We start from the raw sequence: 23,787 nt of genomic DNA, 5'->3' as shown, positions 1-23,787 counted from the left end.
ACTGACAATAAGGAAAGGAAATTCTCGAATCTGAGCCCAGGGTATCCTCGATGAGGTGGGTTTACAGTCTGCAGCAAAAGTCTTTAAAGCCTGAAGCAGTGTTGATTGCTGAGTGTTTGGGTAATAGTGAGGATGGCGGTGTGCATCAGTCAGCACCCCCTCTGCACTGGGGCTGAAGTGGTTGGTGCCAGGGTGCTAAGCTGCAGTGATGTTCGAGCCTGTGGTTTATGTCCTGCATTGTGAGTGTGTGTCAGACAGTGGGGCAGCAGCACAGTCACAAGCTCCAGAACTCTCCGTCTGGCTCTCGGGATGCCAATCGTCACAGACACCTGCTAAGCAGACCCTGCGACATTAAACACTTCTCACTCTTCCTGTTTGGAGATGTCAACTCAAGGACCAGCCAGTAAGAGGACCCCCTGTAAGTAGGAACGACCACCCCTCCCATTATACTTTAATTGCAGAGAAAGGCTGGATCACTGGAAAGGAATGTAGAAAGATAACTAAAAAAAAAGCTCATAGCAGAGGCGGAGACTATGGCAGTCATTAACCCTCAGCAATCTAGCCAGCATCTGATGTATGTTTGAGCAGAGACAGGGGCTCCGGCAGTGTGTAAATACTTTGCAGCCTTGACTAATTGGGAGAGGATGTAGAACTCTGCCTCTGTTAGAATGCAGGAGAAGAACATTATCTCAACATGGCAGAGTTAGAGTCAAACTTCACAACTAATCCAAGCATACACTTATAAATGGACAAGATATGGTTAATATGTGTGCGCGTGCATGGAAGTAACTGAGGATTACACTTTGCAGGGTCGGAGGGACAGTGATTAGACTAGAAAGGGACAGTGTCACAGTGATTACACTGGGCAGGGACAGTGTCACAGTGATTACACTGGGCATGGACAGTGTCACAGTGATTACACTGGGCAGGGACAGTGTCACAGTGATTACACTGGGCAGGGACAGTGTCACAGTGATTACACTGGGCAGGGACAGTGTCACAGTGATTACACTGGGCAGGGACAGTGTCACAGTGATTACACTGGGCAGGGACAGTGTCACAGTGATTACACTGGGCAGGGACAGTGTCACAGTGATTACACTGGGCAGGGACAGAGTCACAGTGATTACACTGGGCAGGGACAGTGTCACAGTGATTACACTGGGCAGGGACAGTGTCACAGTGATTACACTGGGCAGGGACAGAGTCACAGTGATTACACTGGGCAGGGACAGTGTCACAGTGATTACACTGGGCAGGGACAGTGTCACAGTGATTACACTGGGCAGGGACAGAGTCACAGTGATTACACTGGGCAGGGACAGTGTCACAGTGATTACACTGGGCAGGGACAGTGTTACAGTGATTACACTGGGCAGGGACAGTGTCACAGTGATTACACTGGGCAGGGACAGTGCTACAGTGATTACACTGGGCAGGGACAGTGTCACAGTGATTACACTGGACAGGGACAGTGTCACAGTGATTACACTGGGCAGGGACAGTGTCACAGTGATTACACTGGGCAGGGACAGTGTTACAGTGATTACACTGGACAGGGACAGTGTCACAGTGATTACACTAGAAAGGGACAGTGTCACAGTGATTACACTAGAAAGGGACAGTGTCACAGTGATTACACTGGGCAGGGACAGTGTTACAGTGATTACACTGGACAGGGACAGTGTCACAGTGATTACACTAGAAAGGGACAGTGTCACAGTGATTACACTGGGCAGGGACAGTGTCACAGTGATTACACGGGGCAGGGACAGTGTTACAGTGATTACACTGGGCAGGGACAGTGTCACAGTGATTACACTAGAAAGGGACACTGTCACAGTGATTACACAGGGCAGGGCCAGTGTCACAGTGATTACACTGGGCAGGGACAGAGTCACAGTGATTACACTGGGCAGGGACAGTGTCACAGTGATTACACTGGGCAGGGACAGTGTTACAGTGATTACACTGGGCAGGGACAGTGTCACAGTGATTACACTAGACAGGGACAGTGTCACAGTGATTACACTAGGCAGGGACAGTGTCACAGTGATTACACTGGACAGGGACAGTGTCACAGTGATTACACTGGGCAGGGACAGTGTTACAGTGATTACACTGGGCAGGGACAGTGTCACAGTGATTACACTAGAAAGGGACAGTGTCACAGTGATTACACTGGGCAGGGACAGAGTCACAGTGATTACACTGGGCAGGGACAGAGTCACAGTGATTACACTGGGCAGGGACAGAGTCACAGTGATTACACTGGGCAGGGACAGTGTCACAGTGATTACACTGGGCAGGGACAGAGTCACAGTGATTACACTGGGCAGGGACAGAGTCACAGTGATTACACTGGGCAGGGACAGTGTCACAGTGATTACACTGGGCAGGGACAGAGTCACAGTGATTACACTGGGCAGGGACTGAGTCACAGTGATTACACTGGGCAGGGACAGTGTCACAGTGATTACACTGGGCAGGGACAGTGTCACAGTGATTACACTGGGCAGGGACAGTGTCACAGTGATTACACTGGGCAGGGACAGTGCTACAGTGATTACACTGGGCAGGGACAGTGTCACAGTGATTACACTGGACAGGGACAGTGTCACAGTGATTACACTGGGCAGTGACAGTGGTACAGTGATTACACTGGACAGGGACAGTGTCACAGTGATTACACTGGACAGGGACAGTGTCACAGTGATTACACTGGACAGGGACAGTGTTACAGTGATTACACTGGGCAGGGACAGAGTCACAGTGATTACACTGGGCAGGGACAGAGTCACAGTGATTACACTGGGCAGGGACAGTGTCACAGCGATTACACTGGGCAGGGACAGTGTCACAGTGATTACACTGGGCAGGGACAGAGTCACAGTGATTACACTGGGCAGGGACAGAGTCACAGTGATTACACTGGACAGGGACAGAGTCACAGTGATTACACTGGACAGGGACAGTGTCACAGTGATTACACTGGGCAGGGACAGAGTCACAGTGATTACGCTGGGCAGGGACAGTGTCACAGTGATTACGCTGGGCAGGGACAGAGTCACAGTGATTACGCTGGGCAGGGACAGTGTCACAGTGATTACACTGGGCAGGGACAGAGTCACAGTGATTACACTGGGCAGGGACAGAGTCACAGTGATTACACTGGGCAGGGACAGTGTCACAGTGATTACACTGGGCAGGGACAGTGTCACAGTGATTACACTGGGCAGGGACAGTGTCACAGTGATTACACTGGGCAGGGACAGAGTCACAGTGATTACACTGGGCAGGGACAGTGTCACAGTGATTACACTGGGCAGGGACAGTGTCACAGTGATTACACTAGAAAGGGACAGTGTCACAGTGATTACGCTGGGCAGGGACAGAGTCACAGTGATTACACTGGGCAGGAACAGTGTCACAGTGATTACACTGGGCAGGGACAGTGTCACAGTGATTACACTGGGCAGGGACAGAGTCACAGTGATTACACTGGGCAGGGACAGTGTCACAGTGATTACACTGGGCAGGGACAGTGTCACAGTGATTACACTGGGCAGGGACAGAGTCACAGTGATTACACTGGGCAGGGACAGTGTCACAGTGATTACACTGGGCAGGGACAGTGTCACAGTGATTACACTGGGCAGGGACAGTGTCACAGTGATTACACTGGGCAGGGACAGAGTCACAGTGATTACACTGGGCAGGGACTGAGTCACAGTGATTACACTGGGCAGGGACAGTGTCACAGTGATTACACTGGGCAGGGACAGTGTCACAGTGATTACACTGGGCAGGGACAGTGTCACAGTGATTACACTGGGCAGGGACAGTGTCACAGTGATTACACTGGGCAGGGACAGTGTCACAGTGATTACACTGGGCAGGGACAGTGCTACAGTGATTACACTGGGCAGGGACAGTGTCACAGTGATTACACTGGACAGGGACAGTGTCACAGTGATTACACTGGGCAGTGACAGTGGTACAGTGATTACACTGGACAGGGACAGTGTCACAGTGATTACACTGGACAGGGACAGTGTCACAGTGATTACACTGGACAGGGACAGTGTTACAGTGATTACACTGGGCAGGGACAGAGTCACAGTGATTACACTGGGCAGGGGCAGAGTCACAGTGATTACACTGGGCAGGGACAGTGTCACAGTGATTACACTGGGCAGGGACAGTGTCACAGTGATTACACTGGGCAGGGACAGAGTCACAATGATTACACTGGGCAGGGACAGAGTCACAGTGATTACACTGGGCAGGGACAGAGTCACAGTGATTACACTGGACAGGGACAGAGTCACAGTGATTACACTGGACAGGGACAGTGTCACAGTGATTACAATGGGCAGTGACAGTGGTACAGTGATTACACTGGACAGGGACAGTGTCACAGTGATTACACTGGACAGGGACAGTGTCACAGTGATTACACTGGACAGGGACAGAGTCACAGTGATTACACTGGGCAGGGACAGTGTCACAGTGATTACACTGGGCAGTGACAGTGGTACAGTGATTACACTGGACAGGGACAGTGTCACAGTGATTACACTGAACAGGGACAGTGTCACAGTGATTACACTGGACAGGGACAGTGTTACAGTGATTACACTGGGCAGGGACAGAGTCACAGTGATTACACTGGGCAGGGACAGAGTCACAGTGATTACACTGGGCAGGGACAGTGTCACAGTGATTACACTGGGCAGGGACAGTGTCACAGTGATTACACTGGGCAGGGACAGAGTCACAATGATTACACTGGGCAGGGACAGAGTCACAGTGATTACACTGGGCAGGGACAGAGTCACAGTGATTACACTGGACAGGGACAGAGTCACAGTGATTACACTGGACAGGGACAGTGTCACAGTGATTACACTGGGCAGGGACAGAGTCACAGTGATTACACTGGGCAGGGACAGTGTCACAGTGATTACGCTGGGCAGGGACAGAGTCACAGTGATTACGCTGGGCAGGGACAGTGTCACAGTGATTACACTGGGCAGGGACAGAGTCACAGTGATTACACTGGGCAGGGACAGTGTCACAGTGATTACACTGGGCAGGGACAGAGTCACAGTGATTACACTGGGCAGGGACAGTGCTACAGTGATTACACTGGGCAGGGACAGAGTCACAGTGATTACGCTGGGCAGGGACAGTGTCACAGTGATTACACTGGGCAGGGACAGAGTCACAGTGATTACACTGGGCAGGGACAGTGTCACAGTGATTACACTGGGCAGGGACAGAGTCACAGTGATTACGCTGGGCAGGGACAGTGTCACAGTGATTACACTGGGCAGGGACAGAGTCACAGTGATTACACTGGGCAGGGACAGAGTCACAGTGATTACACTGGGCAGGGACAGAGTCACAGTGATTACACTGGGCAGGGACAGAGTCACAGTGATTACACTGGGCAGGGACAGAGTCACAGTGATTACGCTGGGCAGGGACAGTGTCACAGTGATTACACTGGGCAGGGACAGAGTCACAGTGATTACGCTGGGCAGGGACAGAGTCACAGTGATTACGCTGGGCAGGGACAGTGTCACAGTGATTACACTGGGCAGGGACAGAGTCACAGTGATTACACTGGGCAGGGACAGTGTCACAGTGATTACACTGGGCAGGGACAGTGTCACAGTGATTACGCTGGGCAGGGACAGTGTCACAGTGATTACACTGGGCAGGGACAGTGTCACAGTGATTGCACTGGGCAGGGACAGATTCACAGTGATTACACTGGACAGGGACAGTGTCACAGTGATTACACTGGGCAGGACCAGTGTCACAGTGATTACACTGGACAGGGACAGTGTCACAGTGATTACGCTGGGCAGGGACAGTGTCACAGTGATTACGCTGGGCAGGGACAGTGTCACAGTGATTACGCTGGGCAGGGACAGTGTCACAGTGATTACACTGGGCAGGGACAGTGTCACAGTGATTACACTGGGCATGGACAGTGTCACAGTGATTACGCTGGGCAGGGACAGTGTCACAGTGATTACACTGGGCAGGGACAGTGTCACAGTGATTACACTGGGCATGGACAGTGTCACAGTGATTACACTGGGCAGGGACAGTGTCACAGTGATTACACTGGGCAGGGACAGAGTCACAGTGATTACACTGGACAGGGACAGTGTCACAGTGATTACACTGGGCAGGGACAGTGTCACAGTGATTACACTGGGCAGGGACAGAGTCACAGTGATTACACTGGGCAGGGACAGTGTCACAGTGATTACGCTGGGCAGGGACAGTGTCACAGTGATTACACTGGGCAGGGACAGTGTCACAGTGATTACACTGGGCAGGGACAGTGTCACAGTGATTACACTGGGCATGGACAGTGTCACAGTGATTACACTGGGCATGGACAGTGTCACAGTGATTACGCTGGGCAGGGACAGTGTCACAGTGATTACACTGGGCAGGGACAGTGTCACAGTGATTACACTGGGCATGGACAGTGTCACAGTGATTACGCTGGGCAGGGACAGTGTCACAGTGATTACACTGGGCAGGGACAGTGTCACAGTGATTACACTGGGCATGGACAGTGTCACAGTGATTACACTGGGCAGGGACAGTGTCACAGTGATTACACTGGGCAGGGACAGAGTCACAGTGATTACACTGGACAGGGACAGTGTCACAGTGATTACACTGGGCAGGGACAGTGTCACAGTGATTACACTAGAAAGGGACAGTGTCACAGTGATTACACTGGACAGGGACAGTGTCACAGTGATTACACTGGGCAGGGACAGAGTCACAGTGATTACACTGGGCAGGGACAGAGTCACAGTGATTACACTGGGCAGGGACAGTGTCACAGTGATTACACTGGGCAGGGACAGTGTCACAGTGATTACACTGGGCAGGGACAGTGTCACAGTGATTACACTGGGCAGGGACAGTGTTACAGTGATTACACTGGGCAGGGACAGTGTTACAGTGATTACACTGGGCAGGGACAGTGTCACAGTGATTACACTGGGCAGGGACAGTGTCACAGTGATTACACTGGACAGGGACAGTGTTACAGTGATTACACTGGACAGGGACAGTGTCACAGTGATTACACTAGAAAGGGACAGTGTCACAGTGATTACACTAGAAAGGGACAGTGTCACAGTGATTACACTGGGCAGGGACAGTGTTACAGTGATTACACTGGACAGGGACAGTGTCACAGTGATTACACTAGAAAGGGACAGTGTCACAGTGATTACACTGGGCAGGGACAGTGTCACAGTGATTACACGGGGTAGGGACAGTGTTACAGTGATTACACTGGGCAGGGACAGTGTCACAGTGATTACACTAGAAAGGGACACTGTCACAGTGATTACACAGGGCAGGGCCAGTGTCACAGTGATTACACTGGGCAGGGACAGAGTCACAGTGATTACACTGGGCAGGGACAGTGTCACAGTGATTACACTGGGCAGGGACAGTGTTACAGTGATTACACTGGGCAGGGACAGTGTCACAGTGATTACACTAGACAGGGACAGTGTCACAGTGATTACACTAGGCAGGGACAGTGTCACAGTGATTACACTGGACAGGGACAGTATCACAGTGATTACACTGGGCAGGGACAGTGTTACAGTGATTACACTGGGCAGGGACAGTGTCACAGTGATTACACTAGAAAGGGACAGTGTCACAGTGATTACACTGGGCAGGGACAGAGTCACAGTGATTACACTGGGCAGGGACAGAGTCACAGTGATTACACTGGGCAGGGACAGAGTCACAGTGATTACACTGGGCAGGGACAGTGTCACAGTGATTACACTGGGCAGGGACAGAGTCACAGTGATTACACTGGGCAGGGACAGAGTCACAGTGATTACACTGGGCAGGGACAGTGTCACAGTGATTACACTGGGCAGGGACAGAGTCACAGTGATTACACTGGGCAGGGACTGAGTCACAGTGATTACACTGGGCAGGGACAGTGTCACAGTGATTACACTGGGCAGGGACAGTGTCACAGTGATTACACTGGGCAGGGACAGTGTCACAGTGATTACACTGGGCAGGGACAGTGCTACAGTGATTACACTGGGCAGGGACAGTGTCACAGTGATTACACTGGACAGGGACAGTGTCACAGTGATTACACTGGGCAGTGACAGTGGTACAGTGATTACACTGGACAGGGACAGTGTCACAGTGATTACACTGGACAGGGACAGTGTCACAGTGATTACACTGGACAGGGACAGTGTTACAGTGATTACACTGGGCAGGGACAGAGTCACAGTGATTACACTGGGCAGGGACAGAGTCACAGTGATTACACTGGGCAGGGACAGTGTCACAGCGATTACACTGGGCAGGGACAGTGTCACAGTGATTACACTGGGCAGGGACAGAGTCACAGTGATTACACTGGGCAGGGACAGAGTCACAGTGATTACACTGGACAGGGACAGAGTCACAGTGATTACACTGGACAGGGACAGTGTCACAGTGATTACACTGGGCAGGGACAGAGTCACAGTGATTACGCTGGGCAGGGACAGTGTCACAGTGATTACGCTGGGCAGGGACAGAGTCACAGTGATTACGCTGGGCAGGGACAGTGTCACAGTGATTACACTGGGCAGGGACAGAGTCACAGTGATTACACTGGGCAGGGACAGAGTCACAGTGATTACACTGGGCAGGGACAGTGTCACAGTGATTACACTGGGCAGGGACAGTGTCACAGTGATTACACTGGGCAGGGACAGTGTCACAGTGATTACACTGGGCAGGGACAGAGTCACAGTGATTACACTGGGCAGGGACAGTGTCACAGTGATTACACTGGGCAGGGACAGTGTCACAGTGATTACACTAGAAAGGGACAGTGTCACAGTGATTACACTGGGCAGGGACAGTGTCACAGTGATTACACTGGGCAGGGACAGAGTCACAGTGATTACACTGGGCAGGGACAGTGTCACAGTGATTACACTGGGCAGGGACAGTGTCACAGTGATTACACTGGGCAGGGACAGTGTCACAGTGATTACACTGGGCAGGGACAGAGTCACAGTGATTACACTGGGCAGGGACTGAGTCACAGTGATTACACTGGGCAGGGACAGTGTCACAGTGATTACACTGGGCAGGGACAGTGTCACAGTGATTACACTGGGCAGGGACAGTGTCACAGTGATTACACTGGGCAGGGACAGTGTCACAGTGATTACACTGGGCAGGGACAGTGTCACAGTGATTACACTGGGCAGGGACAGTGCTACAGTGATTACACTGGGCAGGGACAGTGTCACAGTGATTACACTGGACAGGGACAGTGTCACAGTGATTACACTGGGCAGTGACAGTGGTACAGTGATTACACTGGACAGGGACAGTGTCACAGTGATTACACTGGACAGGGACAGTGTCACAGTGATTACACTGGACAGGGACAGTGTTACAGTGATTACACTGGGCAGGGACAGAGTCACAGTGATTACACTGGGCAGGGGCAGAGTCACAGTGATTACACTGGGCAGGGACAGTGTCACAGTGATTACACTGGGCAGGGACAGTGTCACAGTGATTACACTGGGCAGGGACAGAGTCACAATGATTACACTGGGCAGGGACAGAGTCACAGTGATTACACTGGGCAGGGACAGAGTCACAGTGATTACACTGGACAGGGACAGAGTCACAGTGATTACACTGGACAGGGACAGTGTCACAGTGATTACAATGGGCAGTGACAGTGGTACAGTGATTACACTGGACAGGGACAGTGTCACAGTGATTACACTGGACAGGGACAGTGTCACAGTGATTACACTGGACAGGGACAGAGTCACAGTGATTACACTGGGCAGGGACAGTGTCACAGTGATTACACTGGGCAGTGACAGTGGTACAGTGATTACACTGGACAGGGACAGTGTCACAGTGATTACACTGAACAGGGACAGTGTCACAGTGATTACACTGGACAGGGACAGTGTTACAGTGATTACACTGGGCAGGGACAGAGTCACAGTGATTACACTGGGCAGGGACAGAGTCACAGTGATTACACTGGGCAGGGACAGTGTCACAGTGATTACACTGGGCAGGGACAGTGTCACAGTGATTACACTGGGCAGGGACAGAGTCACAATGATTACACTGGGCAGGGACAGAGTCACAGTGATTACACTGGGCAGGGACAGAGTCACAGTGATTACACTGGACAGGGACAGAGTCACAGTGATTACACTGGACAGGGACAGTGTCACAGTGATTACACTGGGCAGGGACAGAGTCACAGTGATTACACTGGGCAGGGACAGTGTCACAGTGATTACGCTGGGCAGGGACAGAGTCACAGTGATTACGCTGGGCAGGGACAGTGTCACAGTGATTACACTGGGCAGGGACAGAGTCACAGTGATTACACTGGGCAGGGACAGTGTCACAGTGATTACACTGGGCAGGGACAGAGTCACAGTGATTACACTGGGCAGGGACAGTGCTACAGTGATTACACTGGGCAGGGACAGAGTCACAGTGATTACGCTGGGCAGGGACAGTGTCACAGTGATTACACTGGGCAGGGACAGAGTCACAGTGATTACACTGGGCAGGGACAGTGTCACAGTGATTACACTGGGCAGGGACAGAGTCACAGTGATTACGCTGGGCAGGGACAGTGTCACAGTGATTACACTGGGCAGGGACAGAGTCACAGTGATTACACTGGGCAGGGACAGAGTCACAGTGATTACACTGGGCAGGGACAGAGTCACAGTGATTACACTGGGCAGGGACAGAGTCACAGTGATTACACTGGGCAGGGACAGAGTCACAGTGATTACGCTGGGCAGGGACAGTGTCACAGTGATTACACTGGGCAGGGACAGAGTCACAGTGATTACGCTGGGCAGGGACAGAGTCACAGTGATTACGCTGGGCAGGGACAGTGTCACAGTGATTACACTGGGCAGGGACAGAGTCACAGTGATTACACTGGGCAGGGACAGTGTCACAGTGATTACACTGGGCAGGGACAGTGTCACAGTGATTACGCTGGGCAGGGACAGTGTCACAGTGATTACACTGGGCAGGGACAGTGTCACAGTGATTGCACTGGGCAGGGACAGATTCACAGTGATTACACTGGACAGGGACAGTGTCACAGTGATTACACTGGGCAGGGACAGTGTCACAGTGATTACACTGGACAGGGACAGTGTCACAGTGATTACGCTGGGCAGGGACAGTGTCACAGTGATTACGCTGGGCAGGGACAGTGTCACAGTGATTACGCTGGGCAGGGACAGTGTCACAGTGATTACACTGGGCAGGGACAGTGTCACAGTGATTACACTGGGCATGGACAGTGTCACAGTGATTACGCTGGGCAGGGACAGTGTCACAGTGATTACACTGGGCAGGGACAGTGTCACAGTGATTACACTGGGCATGGACAGTGTCACAGTGATTACACTGGGCAGGGACAGTGTCACAGTGATTACACTGGGCAGGGACAGAGTCACAGTGATTACACTGGACAGGGACAGTGTCACAGTGATTACACTGGGCAGGGACAGTGTCACAGTGATTACACTGGGCAGGGACAGAGTCACAGTGATTACACTGGGCAGGGACAGTGCTACAGTGATTACACTGGGCAGGGGCAGTGTCACAGTGATTACACTGGGCAGGGACAGTGTCACAGTGATTACACTGGGCAGGGACAGTGTCACAGTGATTACGCTGGGCAGGGACAGTGTCACAGTGATTACACTGGGCAGGGACAGTGTCACAGTGATTACACTGGGCAGGGACAGTGTCACAGTGATTACACTGGGCATGGACAGTGTCACAGTGATTACACTGGGCATGGACAGTGTCACAGTGATTACGCTGGGCAGGGACAGTGTCACAGTGATTACACTGGGCAGGGACAGTGTCACAGTGATTACACTGGGCATGGACAGTGTCACAGTGATTACGCTGGGCAGGGACAGTGTCACAGTGATTACACTGGGCAGGGACAGTGTCACAGTGATTACACTGGGCATGGACAGTGTCACAGTGATTACACTGGGCAGGGACAGTGTCACAGTGATTACACTGGGCAGGGACAGAGTCACAGTGATTACACTGGACAGGGACAGTGTCACAGTGATTACACTGGGCAGGGACAGTGTCACAGTGATTACACTAGAAAGGGACAGTGTCACAGTGATTACACTGGACAGGGACAGTGTCACAGTGATTACACTGGGCAGGGACAGAGTCACAGTGATTACACTGGGCAGGGACAGAGTCACAGTGATTACACTGGGCAGGGACAGTGTCACAGTGATTACACTGGGCAGGGACAGTGTCACAGTGATTACACTGGGCAGGGACAGTGTCACAGTGATTACACTGGGCAGGGACAGTGTTACAGTGATTACACTGGGCAGGGACAGTGTTACAGTGATTACACTGGGCAGGGACAGTGTCACAGTGATTACACTGGGCAGGGACAGTGTCACAGTGATTACACTGGGCAGGGACAGAGTCACAGTGATTACACTGGACAGGGACAGTGTCACAGTGATTACACTGGGCAGGGACAGAGTCACAGTGATTACACTGGGCAGGGACAGTGTCACAGTGATTACACTGGGCAGGGACAGTGTCACAGTGATTACACTGGGCAGGGACAGAGTCACAGTGATTACACTGGGCAGGGACAGTGTCACAGTGATTACACTGGGCAGGGACAGTGTTACAGTGATTACACTGGGCAGGGACAGAGTCACAGTGATTACACTGGGCAGGGACAGAGTCACAGTGATTACACTGGGCAGGGACAGTGTCACAGTGATTAAACTAGAAAGGGACAGTGTCACAGTGATTATACTGGGCAGGGACAGTGTCACAGTGATTACACTGGGCAGGGACAGTGTCACAGTGATTACACTGGGCAGGGACAGTGTTACAGTGATTACACTGGGCAGGGACAGTGTCACAGTGATTACACTGGGCAGGGACAGTGTCACAGTGATTACACTGGGCAGGGACAGTGTCACAGTGATTACACTGGGCAGGGACAGTGTCACAGTGATTGCACTGGGCAGGGACAGATTCACAGTGATTACACTGGACAGGGACAGTGTCACAGTGATTACACTGGGCAGGGACAGTGTCACAGTGATTACACTGGACAGGGACAGTGTCACAGTGATTACGCTGGGCAGGGACAGTGTCACAGTGATTACGCTGGGCAGGGACAGTGTCACAGTGATTACGCTGGGCAGGGACAGTGTCACAGTGATTACACTGGGCAGGGACAGAGTCACAGTGATTACACTGGACAGGGACAGTGTCACAGTGATTACACTGGGCAGGGACAGAGTCACAGTGATTACACTGGGCAGGGACAGTGTCACAGTGATTACACTGGGCAGGGACAGTGTCACAGTGATTACACTAGAAAGGGACAGTGTCACAGTGATTACACTGGGCAGGGACAGTGTCACAGTGATTACGCTGGGCAGGGACAGTGTCACAGTGATTACACTGGGCAGGGACAGAGTCACAGTGATTACACTGGACAGGGACAGTGTCACAGTGATTACACTGGGCAGGGACAGTGTCACAGTGATTACACTGGGCAGGGACAGAGTCACAGTGATTACACTAGAAAGGGACAGTGTCACAGTGATTACACTGGGCAGGGACAGATTCACAGTGATTACACTGGGCAGGGACAGTGTCACAGTGATTACACTGGGCAGGGACAGTGTCACAGTGATTACACTGGGCAGGGACAGTGTCACAGTGATTACACTGGGCAGGGACAGATTCACAGTGATTACACTAGAAAGGGACAGTGTCACAGTGATTACACTGGGCAGGGACAGTGTCACAGTGATTACGCTGGGCAGGGACAGTGTCACAGTGATTACACTGGGCAGGGACAGAGTCACAGTGATTACACTGGACAGGGACAGTGTCACAGTGATTACACTGGGCAGGGACAGAGTCACAGTGATTACACTGGGCAGGGACAGTGTCACAGTGATTACACTGGGCAGGGACAGTGTCACAGTGATTACACTGGGCAGGGACAGAGTCACAGTGATTACACTGGGCAGGGACAGTGTCACAGTGATTACACTGGGCAGGGACAGTGTTACAGTGATTACACTGGGCAGGGACAGAGTCACAGTGATTACACTGGGCAGGGACAGAGTCACAGTGATTACACTGGGCAGGGACAGTGTCACAGTGATTAAACTAGAAAGGGACAGTGTCACAGTGATTATACTGGGCAGGGACAGTGTCACAGTGATTACACTGGGCAGGGACAGTGTCACAGTGATTACACTGGGCAGGGACAGTGTTACAGTGATTACACTGGGCAGGGACAGTGTCACAGTGATTACACTGGGCAGGGACAGTGTCACAGTGATTACACTGGGCAGGGACAGTGTCACAGTGATTACACTGGGCAGGGACAGTGTCACAGTGATTACACTGGGCAGGGACAGTGTCACAGTGATTACACTGGGCAGGGACAGTGTCACAGTGATTACACTGGGCAGGGACAGTGTTACAGTGATTACACTGGGCAGGGACAGTGTCACAGTGATTACACTGGGCAGGGACAGAGTCACAGTGATTAAACTAGAAAGGGACAGTGTCACAGTGATTACACTGGACAGGGACAGAGTCACAGTGATTAGACTAGAAAGGGACAGTGTCACAGTGATTACACTGGGCAGGGACAGTGTCACAGTGATTACACTGGACAGGGACAGTGTCACAGTGATTACACTGGGCAGGGACAGAGTCACAGTGATTACACTGGGCAGGGACAGTGTTACAGTGATTACACTAGAAAGGGACAGTGTCACAGTGATTATACTGGGCAGGGACAGTGTTACAGTGATTACATTGGAGAGGGACAGTGTTACAGTGATTACACTGGGCAGGGACAGAGTCACAGTGATTACATTGGGCAGGGACAGTGTTACAGTGATTACACTGGGCAGGGACAGAGTCACAGTGATTAGACTAGAAAGGGACAGTGTTACAGTGATTACACTGGGCAGGGACAGTGTTACAGTGATTACATTGGAGAGGGACAGAGTCACAGTGATTACACTGGGCAGGGACAGTGTCACAGTGATTGCACTGGGCAGGGACAGAGTCACAGTGATTACACTGGACAGGGACAGTGTCACAGTGATTACGCTGGGCAGGGACAGTGTCACAGTGATTACGCTGGACAGGGACAGTGTCACAGTGATTACGCTGGGCAGGGACAGTGTCACAGTGATTACGCTGGGCAGGGACAGTGTCACAGTGATTACGCTGGGCAGGGACAGTGTCACAGTGATTACACTGGGCAGGGACAGAGTCACAGTGATTAGACTAGAAAGGGACAGTGTTACAGTGATTACACTGGGCAGGGACAGTGTTACAGTGATTACATTGGAGAGGGACAGAGTCACAGTGATTACACTGGGCAGGGACAGTGTTACAGTGATTACACTGGGCAGGGACAGAGTCACAGTGATTAGACTAGAAAGGGACAGTGTCACAGTGATTACACTGGACAGGGACAGTGTCACAGTGATTACACTGGGCAGGGACAGTGTTACAGTGATTACACTGGGCAGGGACAGAGTCACAGTGATTAGACTAGAAAGGGACAGTGTTACAGTGATTCCACTGGGCAGGGACAGTGTTACAGTGATTACACTGGGCAGGGACAGTGTCACAGTGATTACACTGGAAAGGGACAGTGTCACAGTGATTACACTGGAAAGGGACAGTGTCACAGTGATTACACTGGAAAGGGACAGTGTCACAGTGATTATACTGGGCAGGGACAGTGTCACAGTGATTACACTGGGCAGGGACAGAGTCACAGTGATTAGACTAGAAAGGGACAGTGTTACAGTGATTACACTGGGCAGGGACAGTGTTACAGTGATTACATTGGAGAGGGACAGTGTTACAGTGATTACACTGGGCAGGGACAGTGCGACAGTGATTACACTGGACAGGGACAGAGTCACAGTGATTACATTGGGCAGATACAGTGTTACAGTGATTACACTGGACAGGGACAGAGTCACAGTGATTACATTGGGCAGGGACAGTGTTACAGTGATTACACTGGGCAGGGACAGAGTAACAGTGATTAGACTAGAAAGGGACAGTGTCACAGTGATTACACTGGACAGGGACAGTGTCACAGTGATTACACTGGGCAGGGACAGTGTTACAGTGATTACACTGGGCAGGGACAGAGTCACAGTGATTAGACTAGAAAGGGACAGTGTTACAGTGATTCCACTGGGCAGGGACAGTGTTACAGTGATTACATTGGAGAGGGACAGTGTTACAGTGATTACACTGGAAAGGGACAGTGTCACAGTGATTACATTGGAGAGGGACAGTGTTACAGTGATTACACTGGGCAGGGACAGAGTCACAGTGATTACACTGGAAAGGGACAGTGTCACAGTGATTACACTGGGCAGGGACAGTGTCACAGTGATTACATTGGAGAGGGACAGTGTCACAGTGATTACACTGGGCAGGGACAGTGTCACAGTGATTACATTGGAGAGGGACAGAGTCACAGTGATTACACTGGGCAGGGACAGTGTTACAGTGATTACACTGGGCAGGGACAGAGTCACAGTGATTAGACTAGAAAGGGACAGTGTCACAGTGATTACACTGGGCAGGGACAGTGTCACAGTGATTAGACTAGAAAGGGACAGTGTCACAGTGATTACACTGGGCAGGGACAGAGTCACAGTGATTACATTGGAGAGGGACAGAGTCACAGTGATTACACTGGGCAGGGACAGTGTTACAGTGATTACACTGGGCAGGGACAGAGTCACAGTGATTAGACTAGAAAGGGACAGTGTCAGAGTGATTACACTGGGCAGGGACAGTGTCACAGTGATTACACTGGGCAGGGACAGTGTCACAGTGATTACACTGGACAGGGACAGTTTCACAGTGATTACACTGGGCAGGGACAGTGTCACAGTGATTAGACTAGAAAGGGACAGTGTCACAGTGATTACACTGGACAGGGACAGAGTCACCGTGATTACACTGGACAGGGACAGTGTCACAGTGATTACACTGGGCAGGACAGTGTCACAGTGATTACACTGGGCAGGGACACTGTTACAGTGAATACACTGGGCAGGGACAGAGTCACAGTGATTACACTGGGCAGGGACAAAGTCACAGTGATTACACTGGGCAGGGACAGTGTCACAGTGATTACACTGGGCAGGGACAGTGTCACAGTGATTACACTGGGCAGGGACAGTGTCACAGTGATTAGACTAGAAAGGGACAGTGTCACAGTGATTACACTGGGCAGGGACACTGTTACAGTGATTACACTGGACAGGGACAGTGTTACAGTGATTACACTGGGCAGGGACAGAGTCACAGTGATTACACTGGGCAGGGACACTGTTACAGTGATTACACTGGACAGGGACATTGTTACAGTGATTACACTGGGCAGGGACAGAGTCACAGTGATTACACTGGGCAGGGACAGTGTCACAGTGATTAGACTAGAAAGGGACAGTGTCACAGTGATTACACTGGGCAGGGACACTGTTACAGTGATTACACTGGGCAGGGACAGAGTCACAGTGATTACACTGGGCAGGGCAGTGTCACAGTGATTACACTGGGCAGGGACAGTGTCACAGTGATTACACTGGACAGGGACTGTGTCACAGTAATTACACTGGGCAGGGACAGTGGTACAGTGATTACACTGGACAGGGACAGTGTCACAGTGATTACACTGGACAGGAACAGTGTCACAGTGATTACACTAGAAAGGGACAGTGTCACAGTGATTACACTGGGCAGGGACAGTATCACAGTGATTACACTGGGCAGGGACAGTGTTACAGTGATTACACTGGGCAGGGACAGTGTTACAGTGATTACACTGGACAGGGACAGTGTCACAGTGATTACACTGGGCAGGGACAGTGTCACAGTGATTACACTGGGCAGGGACAGAGTCACAGTGATTACACTGGACAGGGACAGTGTCACAGTGATTACACGGGGCATGGACAGTGCTACAGTGATTACACTGGGCAGGGACAGTGTCACAGTGATTACACTGGGCAGGGACAGTGCTACAGTGATTACACTGGGCATGGACAGTGCTACAGTGATTACACTGGGCAGGGACAGTGTCACAGTGATTGCACTGGGCAGGGACAGTTCTACAGTGATTACACTGGACAGGGACAGTGCTACAGTGATTACACTGGGCAGGGACAGTGTCACAGTGATTACACTGGGCAGGGACAGTGTCACAGCGATTACACTGGGCTTCCCTGTCACAGTGATTACACCGGGCAGGGACAGTGCTACAGTGATTACACTGGGCAGGGACAGTGCTACAGTGATTACACTGGGCAGGGACAGTGCTACAGTGATTACACTGGGCAGGGACAGTGCTACAGTGAATACACTGGGCAGGGACAGTGCTACAGTGATTACACTGGGCAGGGACAGTGCTACAGTGAATACACTGGGCAGGGACAGTGTCACAGTGATTACACTGGGCAGGGACAGAGTCACAGTGATTACACTGGACAGGGACAGTGTCACAGTGATTACACTGGGCAGGGACAGTGCTACAGTGAATACACTGGGCAGGGACAGTGCTACAGTGATTACACTGGGCAGTGACAGTGCTACAGTGATTACACTGGGCAGGGACAGTGCTACAGTGATTACACTGGGCAGGGACAGTGCTACAGTGATTACACTGTGCAGGGACAGTGCTACAGTGATTACACTGGGCAGGGCCAGTGCTACAGTGATTACACTGGGCAGGGACAGTGCTACAGTGATTACACTGGGCAGGGGCAGTGTCACAGTGATTACACTGGGCAGGGGCAGTGTCACAGTGATTGCACTGGGCAGGGACAGTGCTACAGTGAAGACACTGGGCAGGGACAGTGTCACAGTGATTACACTGGGCAGGGACAGTGCTACAGTGAATACACTGGGCAGGGACAGTGCTACAGTGATTACACTGGGCAGGGACAGTGCTACAGTGATTACACTGGGCAGGGACAGTGTCACAGTGATTACACTGGACAGGGACAGTGTCACAGTGATTACACTGGGCAGGGACAGTGTCACAGTGATTACACTGGACAGGGACAGAGTCACAGTGATTACACTGGGCAGGGACAGTGTCACAGTGATTACACTGGGCAGGGACAGTGCTACAGTGATTACACTGGGCAGGGACAGTGCCACAGTGATTACACTGGGCAGGGACAGTGCTACAGTGATTACACTGGGCAGGGACAGTGTCACAGTGATTACACTGGACAGGGACAGTGTCACAGTGATTACACTGGGCAGGGACAGTGTCACAGTGATTACACTGGGCAGGGACAGTGTTACAGTGATTACACTGGGCAGGGACAGTGCTACAGTGATTACACTGGGCAGGGGCAGTGTCACAGTGATTACACTGGGCAGGGGCAGTGTCACAGTGATTGCACTGGGCAGGGACAGTGCTACAGTGAATACACTGGGCAGGGACAGTGTCACAGTGATTACACTGGGCAGGGACAGTGCTACAGTGAATACACTGGGCAGGGACAGTGCTACAGTGATTACACTGGGCAGGGACAGTGCTACAGTGATTACACTGGGCAGGGACAGTGTCACAGTGATTACACTGGACAGGGACAGTGTCACAGTGATTACACTGGGCAGGGACAGTGTCACAGTGATTACACTGGACAGGGACAGAGTCACAGTGATTACACTGGGCAGGGACAGTGTCACAGTGATTACACTGGGCAGGGACAGTGCTACAGTGATTACACTGGGCAGGGACAGTGCCACAGTGATTACACTGGGCAGGGACAGTGCTACAGTGATTACACTGGGCAGGGACAGTGCTACAGTGATTACACTGGGCAGGGACAGTGCTACAGTGATTACACTGGGCAGGGGCAGTGTCACAGTGATTACACTGGGCAGGGACAGTGCTACAGTGATTACACTGGGCAGGGACAGTGCTACAGTGATTACACTGGGCAGGGACAGTGCTACAGTGATTACACTGGGCAGGGACAGTGTCACAGTGATTACACTGGGCAGGGACAGTGTCACAGTGATTACACTGGGCAGGGGCAGTGCTACAGTGATTCCACTGGGCAGGGACAGTGTCACAGTGATTACACTGGGCAGGGACAGTGCTACAGTGATTACACTGGACAGGGACAGTGCTACAGTGAATACACTGGGCAGGGGCAGTGTCACAGTGATCACACTGGACAGGGACAGTGCTACAGTGAATACACTGGGCAGGGGCAGTGTCACAGTGATTACACTGGGCAGGGACAGTGCTACAGTGATTACACTGGACAGGGACAGTGCTACAGTGAATACACTGGGCAGGGGCAGTGCTTTAGTGACTGGATGCTTAGGGAGGGACTGGTTACTCCTAGTATGTTGTAATAAGTTCCTCTGATCTGGTTATGGTCGGCTTTATTCAGCATGTGACAGTTTTTCGTAGCACTTGTCAGGGTGATGCCTGAATGATAATGATTGGCTCTGTTAAGAAGATAGGAACTGGAGTTGGTCTTTAAGCTCCTTGGACCTGGACAATTTAAATTGTGAACTCAGCTTTGATACCGTTGGCATCTCATTGAAACCATGGAGTAATGATGTGGCATTGAGATTATGCGCAATAAGCAGTTGTATCTGGTGATTAAGGGACAGAACAGTGTTCTGCCTCAGATACTGTCAGTGGCCTGAAGATGTATTTAGTATAAGCAGTGCTAAGCTGCTGACCACTCCATGCATCTCTCCACAGCTCTGCTCACACACTAAGATCACAGCAATAAAGACAAGCTAATGTTTTAGGAGGGGCTAATATGAAGAGGGCGACGTGTTTGAGGGGATGTTTATCTTTTAGGCAGCTGACTTTTTAAGGAGAGTTATGAAGTTTTACAAGGGGAGCCAACATGATTTGGCCACATGCACACAGACACACACACAGTCACAGACACAGACACAGGTTATCAGTAAATACATAACACTGATTTGCTCTAACCCTACCATTTTCAAACTTGCCATCTCTCTTAAACACACAATTGTGATCAACGATAGGAAGAACCAATTAAAGGAATCCTCAACAATTCTCAGGACAGTTGCTTATTAATTTCAGCTGGCTCTGTTTGTAGAAGTGTTTCATGGTTTGCAGAATTGTTTAAAGTGGGTGAGAGTTGGTGAAGGTGACAGGGAGCAGTGCTGCACAGAGACGAGGCTAATTTCTTCACGTCAGCATATCCAGTTGGTAGAGGAAACGTATCAAACATCCTCAATTTCACCATCCATTGCTGCATAGCAGAGATGACAGAGGCTCTTTACATCAGGAGAGGGGAGTTCATTGTGTTCACTCTGAATGACAGAAGCATGTGGGAAGTGTATGTGGCTTTGCCGGGATAGTGACTTACCCATGGTACAGGGTGCCATCGACTGTGGGCTTTGTGGGTACCACATCTCAATGCTGAGAGGTACCATAAGCATCAAGATTACTGCTCACTGTGCAATGTGTGTGACCACACTCAGGGCATTGGCTGCTCCCATTACTTTTTCTGTATCTCTGGAGGCTCCCTCTGGATAAAGGACCTCTAAACCCCTGCCCACATTGTGCTAAAGGTCTTGCCTGGGAACGTCAGAGCCCACTGTCTACCCTGACAGTTAGTGCTCTTTCTGCTCAGAATGTCTTCCTCTGCCACTTCCAGCTGCAGTCAGAATCCACCTCCACTTTAAGAGGTGCCCATTAGTTCCAGCAGAATAAGTAGCTCCAACTTCACTTGAACTTGGGGTGCCAATTGTGTAAAGCTGCCACTCAACAGCACATTCAATGCTGGGCTACGCCCCACAGTTATGTTTTGGGTTTTTTGAATTTTCACCCGACACGTTTATATGGGACTGGCATGTTTCTGGTTGAGCTGGTCCTTCCTGTGTGTGTGAGAAAGAGGTTGGTACATGTGGAGAACAGTAGCGCTTGACATTTTGTAGCAGCTCTTCCAATTATAGACACAAGCTCATTGCGATGCCAGGCTTGCCCACCTCCAGATCACTCTGACCATCAACATTTCCAACAATTTCAGCCACTTCTCCTGATGTCATTCCTTCCAGCCATAGTCCCAAAGGACAACAGACATCTCATAACAGTCATAGTCATAGAGGCCTACATCACAGAGAAAGGCCCTTCGGCCCATCGAGTTTACGCCCGTCAAAGACAAACCACCCAACTATTCTCATGCCATTTTCCAGCACTTGAATGCCTTGCATCACAAATGTACATCTAAATACTACTTAAATGTTACGTTCCCACCACCCTTTCAGGCAATGAGTTCTAGATTTCTACCACCCTTTGGGTGAAAAAGTTTTTCCTCACATCCCCCTAAATCTCCTACCCTTTACCTTAAATCTATGATTCATCTCTCCACCAAGGGGAAAATGCCCCATAATCTTATACATCTCAATCGTAGATCCCTACAGTGAAAAAGGGTGGCCATTTGGCCCATCGAGTCTGCTCTGACTTTCCAACAGAGCATCTTACCCAGGTCCACCCCCACCACACCACCTCATCCCCCCACATCACCCACCTCCCCCCCCATACCCCCCCCATACCCCCCCCCCCCCCATACCCCCCCCCCCCCCCCCACACTCACTCCTTCCTCACACCCCACCCCATTCCCTTAACCCCATGCATTTACCTCGTTAATCGCCTGAACCTACACATCTTTGGACACTAAGGGCCAATTTAGCATGGCCAATCAACCTAACCTGCACATCTTTGGCCTGTGGGAGGAAACTAGAGCACCCGGAGGAAACTCATGGGGAGAATGTGCAAACTCCACACAAACGGTGACCCAAACCTGGAATCAAACCCAGGTCTTTGGCACTGAGGCAGCAGTTCTAGCCACTGTGCCACCCAAATGCCCTCCTCAGTCTCCTCTGCTCCAGAAACCCCCCCCCCCCACCCACCCACCCAGTCTATCCAGTGTCTCTTATAATCCACGCAACATCCTAGTAAATCTCTTCTGCACCTTTTCACATCCCTCTTATAATGTGGATTCCAGAACGGCACGTAAAACTCTCGCTGTGGCCAAACCAACATTTTGTACAGCATAACCTCCCTGCTCTTAAACTCTATGCACCAGCTAATAAAGGCAAGTATAGAGAGAGACATTTGGCAACTTTTGCTTGAGGGATGCCACCCTGTAAGGCCTCCATGGATTACCCGAGCTGGTACACAGCTGATTGAAGTTATGGCATTGGCATCATTCTGCATCGCAGTCTAGCAAGCTGGGCTGACCAATTTCCCACCGCCAACACCTTGACAAGTGTCACCATGTCAGCTCATAGTGCTTTGGCAATTCCAACATTAGGATTGCTTGCTTACGTGATATAAGCCTGATATCAGTGACATCAGGAGCAGCAATTCCTTAACACTACAATACAAACTCTATTCCAGATGAAAATCAATGTATATTCTCCCCCCCAAGACTCACATTTGATCAGTTCAGTCCAATAGACACGATCTGACCCCGTCACTAACCTGGCTGTCCATATGTTGGGGCCTGACGAACAGCATCATCCCTCTCATTAGATGCAGCTACCTCTGATCAAAGCAATCAGTATATACCGGGG

The 23,787-nt window shown here is 51.1% G+C and overlaps 1 protein-coding gene across 1 annotated transcript in view; it reads left to right on the top strand.

The window, feature by feature from the left end:
- The first annotated feature begins 254 nt into the window (after positions 1-254).
- Positions 255-23,787, top strand: part of LOC144508428 (dysbindin) — a 60,939-nt gene continuing 37,406 nt past the window's right edge. The window contains exon 1 of the mRNA XM_078236328.1: positions 255-418. Coding sequence (XP_078092454.1) covers positions 382-418 — 37 coding nt within the window. The 5' untranslated portion in view covers positions 255-381. The remainder of the gene's footprint in view (positions 419-23,787) is intronic.

This window comes from Mustelus asterias, chromosome 20 (assembly GCF_964213995.1).
Source record: "Mustelus asterias chromosome 20, sMusAst1.hap1.1, whole genome shotgun sequence".
Lineage (NCBI taxonomy): Eukaryota > Metazoa > Chordata > Chondrichthyes > Carcharhiniformes > Triakidae > Mustelus > Mustelus asterias.
Note: the sequence above shows the minus strand (reverse complement) of the source record. Positions and strands in the feature narration are given on the sequence as shown.